The sequence below is a fragment of the Xyrauchen texanus genome, chromosome 27 (assembly GCF_025860055.1).
Source record: "Xyrauchen texanus isolate HMW12.3.18 chromosome 27, RBS_HiC_50CHRs, whole genome shotgun sequence".
Lineage (NCBI taxonomy): Eukaryota > Metazoa > Chordata > Actinopteri > Cypriniformes > Catostomidae > Xyrauchen > Xyrauchen texanus.
Window position 1 is genome coordinate 26,668,106 of NC_068302.1, and position 13,075 is coordinate 26,681,180.

General features: G+C 38.8%; 1 protein-coding gene across 1 annotated transcript in view; it reads left to right on the plus strand.

The window, feature by feature from the left end:
* Positions 1-4,704: 4,704 nt before the first annotated feature.
* The window catches only part of LOC127620676 (IQ motif and SEC7 domain-containing protein 2), a 136,373-nt gene continuing 128,002 nt past the window's right edge, over positions 4,705-13,075 (plus strand). The window contains exon 1 of the mRNA XM_052093872.1: positions 4,705-7,172. Coding sequence (XP_051949832.1) covers positions 6,688-7,172 — 485 coding nt within the window. The 5' untranslated portion in view covers positions 4,705-6,687. The remainder of the gene's footprint in view (positions 7,173-13,075) is intronic.

Genomic DNA, 13,075 nt, shown 5'->3' on the forward strand with positions numbered 1-13,075 from the left:
ACATGGTTGGTGTGTGCTGTTCAGAGAAGCAGAAGGGGGCTGGGTGTTGAGTGCCAGGGAAATGTCATGTTGACCTTTTTAATCAGCAACCTACAGGCTGCTTCAGATGAGATGAGGGTTTGTGTCACTCACATATGAAATATAATCAGCAGTAAGTGTAAGTGCTGTTTATTACAATGTCTGATACGTTACACACTATACAGTACAGTTGGCCTGAATGTTGTGTGTGTGTGCGTGTGCTGTGGATATGCTTTATGTATACAGTATAAACAACAACTCTCTTAGAACCCTTCAGGCACTTATAAAGTACACTGAAGTTTACACTATTTATCGGAGAAGCTGCAAATCCATCGATTTCATTGAGGATGATGCATAGCAAAAATGACATAGCATCATGCAGAAACTCATGCTGTCAACATCATGAGAAAACTTAAACTTTTGCTGTAATATACTCTGGCGTAAGCATCCATTGACTGATGAGAATTTCAGAAAGCAGGTCCAGTTGTGCCTTTGGAAATGCAATTTGCTATATTCCCATGTGACCTCAAACTGACACAGTTCTTTTCACACCCTTAATGCGGATCTTATGCATTCTGATCTGTCAAATGCTTCATCAGAGCTTTTGTTTTTCAAGTGCAAGTGGCCTAAATGTGATTTAGCAACATTCTTGTTAATGTTAGAACAATATTCCTATCAACCTATCAGATTGTACGGTTAGGTTTAGAAAATCTAATTTACATGAGCATTCATATAGGGTGCCATAATAATTACTGGATTACTTTATTTTTTATTTTACTGTTTGCAAAAGTCTCATCATCCCTCCTGCTTATTTGCTGCCCTCAGTTTTACCCCTTAAACTCTGGTGCATTTTCGGGCTGCCACCTGCAATTTTGCACACAAATTTATAAGCTAACCATTGGCAAACACTATAGACTAATTGTAAAAATGTTTCTTATTTTTCAGAAAACACCCCAATTTAAAAAATAAGACTCAAATTATGAATAAATAATATTGTATATGTTTTGTAGTAAGAGCAGATATAAAGTTTGTGGCTATTTTGGAGCTTACAGCAGCAATGTTTGTATTTGATGAGAAATCATATAAACAGATATATATTCTTTTGAAAATCTTTCAAACTGTGGTATCAGGGCTACAAAAAAAACAAACACATTATAGTCACATTACTGAGAATGAGAGCGTTCATTTGATATATGACATGTCCATTTAAGTGCTATGTGAAATACTTTTTATTTCCATATTAATATATCTATCACATTACCTCTAGGTGGTGCCTATTTGCGACGTGGCTATTTTCGGCCTTATTTTGCTACTTTATACTTGATATAGTTCTATGGCAAGTTCAGATTCTAAACTTTAGAATAATACTGCACATACTATACAGGATTTACTCTATGTATCTGGGGACTTTCACGTTTTAAGCATAAACTTCCTTCACAATATAGCGCCCGCCAACATACTAGGGTATCATGTGTGGCATTTAAAGTTAAGATCCACTATGATTGCTTGTTCGCCATTTCCATTTCTTGAGCTTTGTCCATTGACTGCTCACAGTAAGACTTTAGATTTCAGTCATGGAGGTACTGATATAATATACTACAGGATTTTCTATGAAACCTCGACCCGGCTTCAAATCAGGGCTAAAATCTGCGTTAAAGTGGTCATGAATTGGAAAATCAAACTTGTCATGATATCTTGAAATATAAGACTTCATAGCACTATAAAAACTTACTGTAAATTTCAGAACCGAAAACTTCTTCGTTAGTCCAAAAAAAGGCTTTATTGAAACCAAGGTGCCAAAATGGCTTGTTCTCTACTTCCTCCTCACTAATAAGTCATAGTGAGTTATTACATCAGAGCAGGCCAGCTACTGCATAAACAGATCAACGCCTTCTATATCGTCGACAGGTGTCAAGATGGCCACGAAAATGTCAAGACGTTATGTAATGTAATCCAGATTTAAGTGCTATTGTCACAGTCACAATGGGACAACAAATGGACCAGAACATATGAAGCCACCAAAGCTCTGTAGAACACTGTAAAACTGGTGTGATATGGGAATGAAACTCCTTATATAACATGTTTCTCATTGTGAATGAATAGTTAAAGAAAAGGAAATGCTCCTAAAGTGTTTAAAGTGGGAGTGGAATGCCCAGAGTGAGAGAACAAATGCTATTGTTGCCCTGTGGGGGGAGAGAAAGAGATGGGGAGGGTTGAAAACATGACAGTAGTTTTGAAGCTCAGATCTTCACAATGTTCTCCTGCATTGTCTTTCTGTCAAGTGTCAGTATTTTACATCAAAGAAAGAGAGATGGAAAACAGGGAAGGAAGATGGAAGGGAATTAGGAGGAAAGAAATATTGTTAAAAAGAAAAAATAAACAGACAGACAGATAGATTTATAGATGCCTTTACAATGAAGAGAGGCATTAAAATGCACAGAGAATTATGCAGTTGAATAATTAAGGCTGCTGTGTGGGAGAGTAAAAAATGAAATGCATTTCTCTTTCTCGATCGCTCCTCCATCCCTCTTCTCCTCCGCATGCACCTCTTACATAAACAGTGGATATCAGCATGCTCAGTATATGAGCAAAGCATGCACAATTCACCCATCTAGAGTGCGGATGCAATTTTTTGCATGTGAACTTTTAAGAAGAGAGCAGAACCGATGAACCAATGACGCAGAATGGTGTGTGGATGGCTAAAGATTCGTTCTGGACCCACATGGTACACAAATACCACCATAAACACTCACAAGGGTAATACACAGTGTCTGTGTATCAAAACCTAATGAGCTGCCAAACTAGGCTAGACAGCATTTTGGGCATCAGTAAGCGTGTTAGGAAGCAAACTTTTATATAGCCTTTTGTGTGTATGCTGAATATGCACGGATTCTCACGAAACCTGACAAGAAAAGATCCTAGTCATATGTATCCCCAAACCAATATAAAAAAAATATATATTTAGCATAAAAACAACGAAGCCTATATTTAGGACCATTAAGATTTTTTGCCTTGTGACATGAATTAATCCCCCCAATTCTCATTACTGCAACACCAGTACATTTTACTTTTACTACTCTAATTGTTTTCAATGCCTCTCATTAAAGTAACACAGTCCATTTTACTTTATTACATTTAAAAAAAATCCGGCTATACAAAGATTTACACCAATTTAACTCTAAAAGCTACTTTAAAGCTAAATTTATGTATAAATATGTTATAAAATGTATAGTTTCCACCCTGGATCCTGATTGGTCAATCTACAGTTTTCCTGACTAACCACTGAGCGGCACCATGATTCGGATTGCCATTAGAGTCCCCTGTTCACTGTGTATAGCGCTTTGAGTGTAGTATCAGAAAAGCGCTATATAAATGTAATGTTGATTCCTTCACTTGAACAAGTTATTACCACCATAACTAACCTCTGCCCATCGCTTCATGTCATCGCAACTCCATAAAGTATTGGCACTGGAGCTACATGTCTTTTTATTTGGCAATTTGAATAAATGTAATATGCATGTTATCCGATAAAAACATGTATGCCGATGTGAGTGAAAAAACTGAAGACCTGAAAACAAAAACAGGCTTCAGTTTTGAATTGTGAAACATTTCCGCTTTAAACATTTCTACTTTCAGGAAAAAGGTGAATAGCTGTACTTTATTTACAGTAAAGCATATCTAAAGCCTAATATTTTTTCCTTTTTATTTTGGAGTAAAATATGACCTGGAAATTTTCTTGACAAGTTTCGTGACTAACGGGTTGTCTTTCTGCCCTGAACATGCACTACTACAATGAAAAAGTACACCACAACACTACTAGCGTAAGTTTACTTTTCTAGATGTCACTTCCATTTCTCTTACACCATGTTCAGCTCTGACTATTCCCGAAATTTGTCTCAGATAGCAGAATCATACAGTGTGCACCCACCTTAAGGTATGGAGAGAGAAAGAGGGCAGGGCATGTGGGTGGAAGAGAGAGAAAAAAATGGATGGTTTAATGTGGGTGCTGAATAGAGTGAGAGCTGAAGCATGCGGCTGAAAAACACAAGAGTGATTCAGCACATGGAACATCCAAAAATTGCTATAACATCGAATACATATTTAACGGGATCACACTATCATCATTTAAGATGACATTTGCTGTTTTTATATGATTGTAGCACCTGTTGCTGTCTAACATTTTAATGAGGCTGCGTCGAACGAGCGCCTCAATGTAAACACTTCTGCTTGCCTTATTTTTCTGCAGAGTAAATGCACCACACAGTCTTCAGTGTGAATCTAGAGGTGTGTGTGTGTGAGAGAGAGAGAGAGAGAGAGAGAGAGAGAGAGAGAGAGAGAGAGAGAGAGAGAGAGAGAGAGAGAGAGAGAGAGAGAGAGACGGAAAACTGCGCTCATTTCGGCTCAGCACAAGGAGCAGCTCTCCCATTAAATTAAATGTTAACTTGTTCCAAAATGGCCGACCATGCCAAGACAGTTTCCCCAGCATGTTCCTCTAGCGCTGCGCGCTCGGACAAACGTCAGAGACTCGATAGAAAGAAAAACCATATATCTTCTATGTGACTCACTCAAATGAATTTAACCCCTGCGTCACCCTTTACCACAGCTCTGAGAGCTCTGTGTCAGAGGCGCTAGGCATCATCGATATGCTGCGAAACTAGAGAGACACATGCGGACACTGCGGTGAAACCGAATGGCGTAGAGGGGCGCCAGGTGCAGGAGAGTCCAGGGAGCATCAATGGGGAATGGACCCGACTAATGCACACTTGCTCAACGTGTGAGCCGTTCATTCATAAGAGATATCCTTAGTCACTGGCATCTATACCTTGACATCTGCGCGCGCCAACGCGGGTTTTGTAGTTTTAGTTGTCATATAACGTGGTTTTCGATACATTCATTTAACATTTGTCTACAAAATGCGTGTAATAGGTGTACCTCATCAGCATGGACTGTGTTATTTAATGATCTCGCGTGGATTGGCTTGACACTGCGTGGACACGCGCTCTTGGACGCTGTATATTCCGTATTGTGAGTCTCAGATGTTTCAAGACCAGTGCGCCTTTGCGCTGATTACACAAAGCGACAAAAATGCGACAGCCTGTGGATACATCCTACTGCAATGATTGTATTTATACTCTATGTTGTGTACTGTTGACGAGGACGCGCTACGGACCTATTGCGGAGATTTAACGCACAGAAACAGAAGATCAGTAATATTTCACCGTTTAAATGATAAAAGCGCAAAAACATTTTTGGAGCGTCGAATTGGAGATTGAAACGACTTTGATGTCATAGTGTTGGGGCGCACTGTATGTATCACTTCATTATCGCAACAGCTGTACGCATTCGAGACGCGCAATTGTATATGAGGTCTCCTGTAATGCTGTTTGGGCAATAAGTGAGAAACCGCGCGTGAGTACAAATCAAACGCGTGAATGAAACACGAAGATAAGTGCTATTATTTTAAATGAACTGAGGTTTGGGTTCAGAAATCATTAAATGGAGATATGAATTATTGGTGCAACGCTAAGAGAGAGATAGCTTTGGTGCGGAAAATAAAAGGGGAGACAAGAAATGTGTTTTATGAAATAGCCAAATATTGTGTTGAAGGGACTTTCAAGGAGTTGAAATGCATGATGCGAGGAAAATCTTTGTCCAGGTAATCTGTCATGGTTTTAAGATGCGTTTAAATAAAATTAACAATATGAATGGCTTGAATGAGGAGAGCACGCATTTGTAATGAGTGTGAGAAGAAGATAACGGGGAACTGGGTTGTTCTGAATGACATGCGCACACCTCCCACAAGCCAATTTAGTCTGGCAGTGGATTTATGGAAACAACTTTTGGTACCTGGCTCCCCCTTTCCATCTTGATCTTCTTTGGATGGAATGACTCGTACAGAAAATGTCTCCCAAACACTTCAGGATGGAATATGAGTCATGCATAGACCACAACTAGAAAGAGTCTTCACAGCTGCAATGACTTGATGATATTGTTTGATGTTCAACTCCACATTTGAAAAGTGAAAAGGAAGAGGACATGCACCGGAGAAATGGATAAAAAGCCAAATCAGCTTTGCCTCCTGTCTCGTGGATTTGTGCTGACTTAGCTTTTTGTGGTTTATCCTTGCCTTGGATAAATTACGCTGTAAGTCTTGGATGTTCTGTGACTGTGTTTTCTCATTTTTATTACCTTATGGGAGAAAAATTAAAGCATAGATGTCACTTTTGTTTTGCTCATTGCTAAAGAAAATATTATTTCTCCAAAATGACTTGGATCTCACCTCAATAATTCTTTGGTGGCAATGGAAAAATGGCACACTTGACATCTACGCACTGACACATAAACATTCTCATCCTTTATAAACCAATGTACAAATAATATTTATTGTTCTTTGTATGTCAATGCAAAATCCCATTATGGAATTCCCTCACCACCTGAGTTCGGTACTGTGACTGCCTAAGCTGCATCTAAATTTGAAGAAGCCACATTTAAGCCACATTTGAAAGTGACCACAATTCAGCTCTGTTAACACTTCTCTAAAACCTTCACATTTCCCTCTCTCCCCCCCACCCGCGCCACGTGGGGGGGAGAGCTTCCTCCTCTGGGGTGACCCCAGAAGCGTGTCCCCCTCAGCCCAGCAGACAGTGACTGTCACACAGGTCTGTCAGCATGGATGCTGGCCACGGCGGCCCGGAGAACCCCAACCGGGCAGTGGAGTACCTGCTAGAGCTCAACAACATAATCGAGAGCCAACAGAAGCTTTTGGAAACACAGCGGCGGCGCATTGAGGAGCTGGAAGTACAACTGGACCGACTCAGCCAGGAGAACAAGGACCTGCGGCTGGACCGACAGCCCGGCCCACCCCCACCACCACCTCCCATCCACCCCACCCTGACAGCCACAGCCCACGCTCCAGCATCCACCAACATCTACTCCAATAAGAGCCACAATAGTGGCCCTATCCCCATCCCCATCCCTGCTCCAGCACCTCCACCCCCACCTCCACCTGTACCGCCACGGGACCGCCGCGCCAATGCCAACGCACACACAAGGCTTGGCCAGAGCCTGTCGTGTGGACCCAATGCCACGGAGAGGGACAGGGAACGAGAGAGAGATGGTGCCGGTACCAGTTTGGGCAGCTCTCTACCGAGACAGTGAGTACAAGCCTGGGGGCTTTTTTTACTGCATAGCTGAGGACAAAGTACAGTCTCAACAGCCCAATGCTGGCTGTTAGGGTAACTGTCAATCAAGAGTGCATGTTTGCATGTGAAAGTTAAAGATTTTTACACATTTATATACAAGGATGTTTGTGTGAAAGAGCTTGCTACATAAACAGTTATGTAATAGATATATGTTTATGCAAGTATGGGTAAGCAGGCCGCCAGCACACGTCTGATTCAACTCATCAGCTCCTTAGGTTCTGAATGGACCCTTTTCACATTTATGGATTTGGAACATGGATATTAAGGTATAGCGGGGGTAACATTTATTGCGGTTAATGGGAGGACACAGCAAATATTTTTACATACATTTTTGAATTCCCATTTGCTCCAACAGCAAAGGAATAAAATAAACTATTACACTTCCATGACTTTCCATTTGAGGAACAATTGAAGAGCAGTGGATTATGGCAGTCAGATAAGAGAAAGATGTCAAATTTTGCATCTGTATTTAAAAACCCTTTTGCATTAGTGATAATGTCAGAGTAATATAATATTTGTTTATTATAAATGTACACTAAATTATATAAAAAAGGAAAATATAAAAATTTTGTTAGATTTACACTGCTAAATAGGTGGCAACTCATCATCACAGTCTGTGAAAAGGGTCTATTGGGTGTGTCCAGTAAGGGAGACATCCAAACATGCAGTGTAAGGAGGACTACAAAACCATAACTTGGAGACACTGCTGTATATAGTTCCAGCCACTTCTTACAATAGTAAGAGTATTTTACCAGCCTTTTGATTACACTGGGGATGGTGGTGCAGAACTAAGTCTCAGAATTAAGAAGTCAGATCCCATAGAACAGAAAGTACCTCAGTACTTTCACATGGTGTCTTTCCTCTTCTCACACTGTCTGTATTACAAAACTGAAAACAGTCTGTCACAATAGTGCTGTTTCCGGGCCATTGGACAAGCAGCTGGCTGTGCTATCGAGCCTGAACTTTACATAAGTCGACAGACTCTCACCTGTGTCTGGCCTTATCTGGACAGACTTGGACTGCTGGGACTTTGGCAAACTGACAGGCTGATGTCAGGTGTGCATGGGACTGCATAAGCATAATAAAACTGATACAAATGTAAAAAAAACATTGGGATATTATTGAACCAGGCTTAGATTGGGCTATATTAGCAAAGATTTGTGGAAACTAAGTCAGTGTCTCAGGATGTTTAGCTCTATTATAATCTAAAACTAACCTCTAAAGAGATAGTAAATGAAAATCTTGTCATCATTTACTCACCCTCAAGTTGTTCGAGACCGTTATGACTTTCTTTCTTGGAACACGGAAGGATATATTTAATGAAATTGAATGGTCACTTAGACCAGTGGTTCCCAACTCTGTTCCTCTGAGTTAAATCAGGTGTTTTTGATTAGGGAGATATCCAAAATACGTTGTGTTGTGGGGGCCCTTCAGGAACAGGGTTTTGTAGTTAATCACGTTTAATCACAGATTTTGAAAGGCTTTACAGGGCGGTAATGCCAGTGTCAAGCGCCACTTTAAACTCCACATGAAAAGCGCTTGCAGATTAAAATGTCTCATTCTGCATCTTGGTGATAGTTAAGACTTGACGTGCTTCATTGGTAATTAAATTGCACCTTACATAGGCTGACAAATACTGGATTTCTATCACAAGTCTCATCTGGGCTTGTTTTGCACATCACATAGTGCTCCTTCCCCATCATTTGATCACTTACACGGAAGCATGTTATGTGTGTGTCGTGAAAAGTGCATCAGTGTAATGACTCTGTGTGGACACATTAAAAGGGTTCCGTGCTTCTAACAAGTGTTTATGTTAGTTTATGCTGTATTAATTGTAAATTCATTAATTGTGATTAAGAAAATTAAACATGTTAAACTTTTTTAATTGATCACATGCGTTAAAGCGTTTATTTTGACAGCTCTAGGAGTTAGTAAACAATACATTACAAATAACAAAATATAGGCTATTATTAAAATATATTGCATATTGTCTACTCACTTTCCTGCACCAATAAAACACGCAGCTTTGAAATATGTATTCTTTGAATTGGGCAAAGAGCTCAGCGCATAACGTTTCACTCTTCTATTGGTCAAAAGTCCTCTCATCATAGAGATTTGCAGGTCAGAGTTCACCAAACTTGAACTTTCAATAAGCAGCATAAATGTAAAAGATTGATTCGCGTGAGGTTGCGTTTCAGGTTTCCAGCATTCGGATACATTTGAATTTGAGTGAATGGAGTGTGTAGTGTAGTTTGACCGCACCTTAAGTGTGGCAGGGTTTCTAAAAACAACCAAACATTTGCATGCTAATGCCTGTCAATAGTCATGTGCATACCTGTCAATAACTTCAGAACTGTCAATATCATTCCCAGCATATGCTGCATCAACATGCTTCATATAAAATCATAGAGAGATAGATGGTACAGACGTGTAGATGGACACTCCTTGTGCTGATGACAACTGGTTTGTTTGTCTCTTTCCCTGCATTGCTGAGGAATCGACCTCTCCATTGCACCTCTGATCGCTCCCGCCTGTAGTTTGCACTTGATTCATTCCCACCAGAGTGCACAATGCATACAGATGCATACTTGAGCAGGTCTGTGGGAGATTTGTCCCATTTTATATGGATTAGACTTGCATGGCCAGAAGAAGACTGCATTATAGGGTCTACTTTAGCATTTGGATGGTTTGGTGTGGAGATTTGTTTTATGTATGATCGGGACACTGTGTAGGAGAGGTTGTTATTAAAATTCAGTGCAAAGTCAGATTGTGGCTCAACTTGTGTGGGAGAGTGAAGCATAGAGTCAGAGAGAGAGAGAAATTGCAGAATACACAGCACATTGCATTCTTTTTGTGTTTCTCGCTTTCCATCTTTTTCTCCTTCAATTCTCTTTTATTTTTCTCTCTCTTGCACGCTGTTTTACTATTATATTTTTTCTTGAAGGGAAATAAATTACTTAAAATACTGAATATTGGACCATAGTCCTTGCTTAGCCAGAGTGCTATATACAGTAGTAACCATAGTTTAATTGTGGTGTTAGAAGTAAGACCATAGTAACCACGTGACACCTGTAATGCTTGGCAACAGTTTTTTTTTTTAATCGGTGGAATTCTATGGAATTTGGTCAAATGTATTAAATGAGCTGGAGTCTCTGTACTTCACTCTTATTTTTGAATAAAACCCAAATGCATAATGAAATTGAGTCAAAATACCTAATAAACAAACATGCAAGGGACCGGGGATGTGTAGAACTTCATGAATGATGGGTGTTCCATGCACAAAGATTATGTGTAGGCCTACGTATTACCATGGATAGATCGAATTAAACTAAGGCTACAACCACATTAATCTGGATACAATTGAAAACGGCATTTTAGTTTCCAAAACGCTCTCTGTCTACACTGACGTTTTCAATCCTTTTCCAAAAGTTTCTCATCCACAATGAAACGTTTGAACACTCTTTAAAAAAAAAAAAAAAAAGTAATCTGAGTAAACTTCCCATCGCCTTCGAAGGCGTGCAATATGAAGGTTATACAAAGTAACATTTATCTTTAACAACGCTATCAAAGGGATTATTAGGCACAACAACGACGCTACAACATGGGCCGAAATCTAGATCGTTTTGGGTTGAATGGATCACATGACTGCGTCACATGACAACAAATACATCATTGTTTCAGATATCTCCATTTTCCTGTCCACACTACAATGCGAAGATGGCATTTTCCAAGGCCAAAATGTAGATAAAACTGTGTTTCCAAATGAAAAATTATTAATGTGAATGTGGCTTCATACTTCTATCAAACAAACAGTAAATGTTATGAAACTGGTAGCCTAAATGGAACTGCTGTAGTCTGCATTGTGTGTTTAATGGAACTGAATAGACACTGGACATCCGTGATTGGGTCGACTCTCAATTTAATCTAATAACAATTTACAAAAAATAAAACTGTCTTAAACCTGTGTGTGACTTTGTAACTTTCTGTAAAATAACAAAGATGTGGGGTGAAGATGAAAATGAAATATATCTGTAAACAAGTCAAAACAAGAAAATAATCAAATATAATGTGGAAAATAATATGACATGCCTATGAATTAAAGGAAAAATAAAATGCATTTAAAAATTATTTCTAAAGCTAAAATTAAATTAGATTAATTGGAGCCTTGTATCAACCTTTTTTATAGGTTGTATATACTTTAAAATGAACATATAATAAAAAGAGTAAAAATCAATAAAACATAGATGAAAGAAAGGAAGAAAAACAATAAAAAATTATAAAATAAGGTCAGGGGTATACAAAATATTCAATTAGAAATCAGTCATCATAGAAAAAAGAGAAAAAGACCTGCAAATATTAATGGTTTTAACAGCCTTGTTATTGTGCAACCTAGATCCAGTTTTGAAGTACTGTTGTAGTTCAGAAAGCAAACATACAAAATGTCTTTCTGGTTAGAAACCTACCATCCAGCAAAAACATCAGAAGTGAAGAGGAGGAGCTAAGACGGGAAATTACTGATAAGCACAGATATGCAGTGAGAAAATTAAAGGGACAGAGACCCACATACACAGACAGGCACATTTGGTACACAATGAACATTTTGTGTTATTCTACACATAAGAAAAACATGTTTATGCAAAGTATACTTTCATACCTGTTACATTAAAACTGCCATAGCTGTAATAAAAATTTAAATAAATAACTAAATAAAATAGATTCCACTCCCCTAATAAGTATTATTAATTAACAATATTTTCACCAAAATACCTTAACTACTACAGCAGTGTTACTATCAAACAATTTGGGTATATGTTTGATCATAAAATCCTCTGGTTACTTTAAATTTCTCAAGTCACAACTGCTGAACCCTCATGGAAACACTGCCTTGATGTCATGTTCTGTGTCATCAGAATAATCACATGTATTTTTATGAACTCAAAAATAATACAGCACAGTAAAATAATGTGCTAACTTATTGAAATTAGCGATGCTAATAACATAACTAAATGTTTTAGTAGTGTGTCAAGTAGCTCTTCTATTTTCACAATATTATAGCTTTTCCAGTATTGAGAACACATAATACTGTTGTGAATCTGAACATCAGAACAATAGTTGATGATTTTTAATAATTATAGAACTTCTGATTGCAAAAATAAAAAATATAATCCGATAGTTCCTTATCGGATTATAATCCTTAAATAGCTTCAGTGTAGTTAGCTACTTTTTTTTGTAGATTGTAGTGTAGCTAACTTTTTTTTTCAAGAGTAACTTGACTTTAGTTTAGCTACTTTAAGTAATGAGTCGCTTGTAGCTTGGAAAGTTTTCAAGCTACAAAGTGGCTTCCCGAACACTGCACTAACAGTCACATAAACAGCAATCTGGTGGATATGGCTGTGTGTTAGCCCTGTGATGGACTGGCCTCCTGTCCAGGATGTTTCCCTGCCTTCGGCCCAAGACAGCTGGGATAGGCTCCAGCACTACCCGCGACCATAGGACAAGCAGCTATAGATGGATGGATGGATGGCTGTGTGCTAACCGCAGTGACTGTAGTGTTGCTAGCATTAGCTTAGCATCAGCTCTACCAGAAACAAAGACATGCCATAAAGAGAGATGAGGGCAAATGGTGGGTTTAACCAAAAAAAATTGTGTTTTAGAGAGATTGTTGATGAGGTTACAGTAGCAGTCATTTTCCTCTGCATAACTATTTCAGAATCCACTTTTAGCTTTAATCCATTCTTATCTCTTTATTTCCCCATTTCTGTGTCCCAATCTCTTGTTCCTCCCCTCCTCTGCTCTTCTTTGGTGTTGAGCAGATGGCACACTGACGTGGCATTCGCCATTTTCTTTATGGTTGC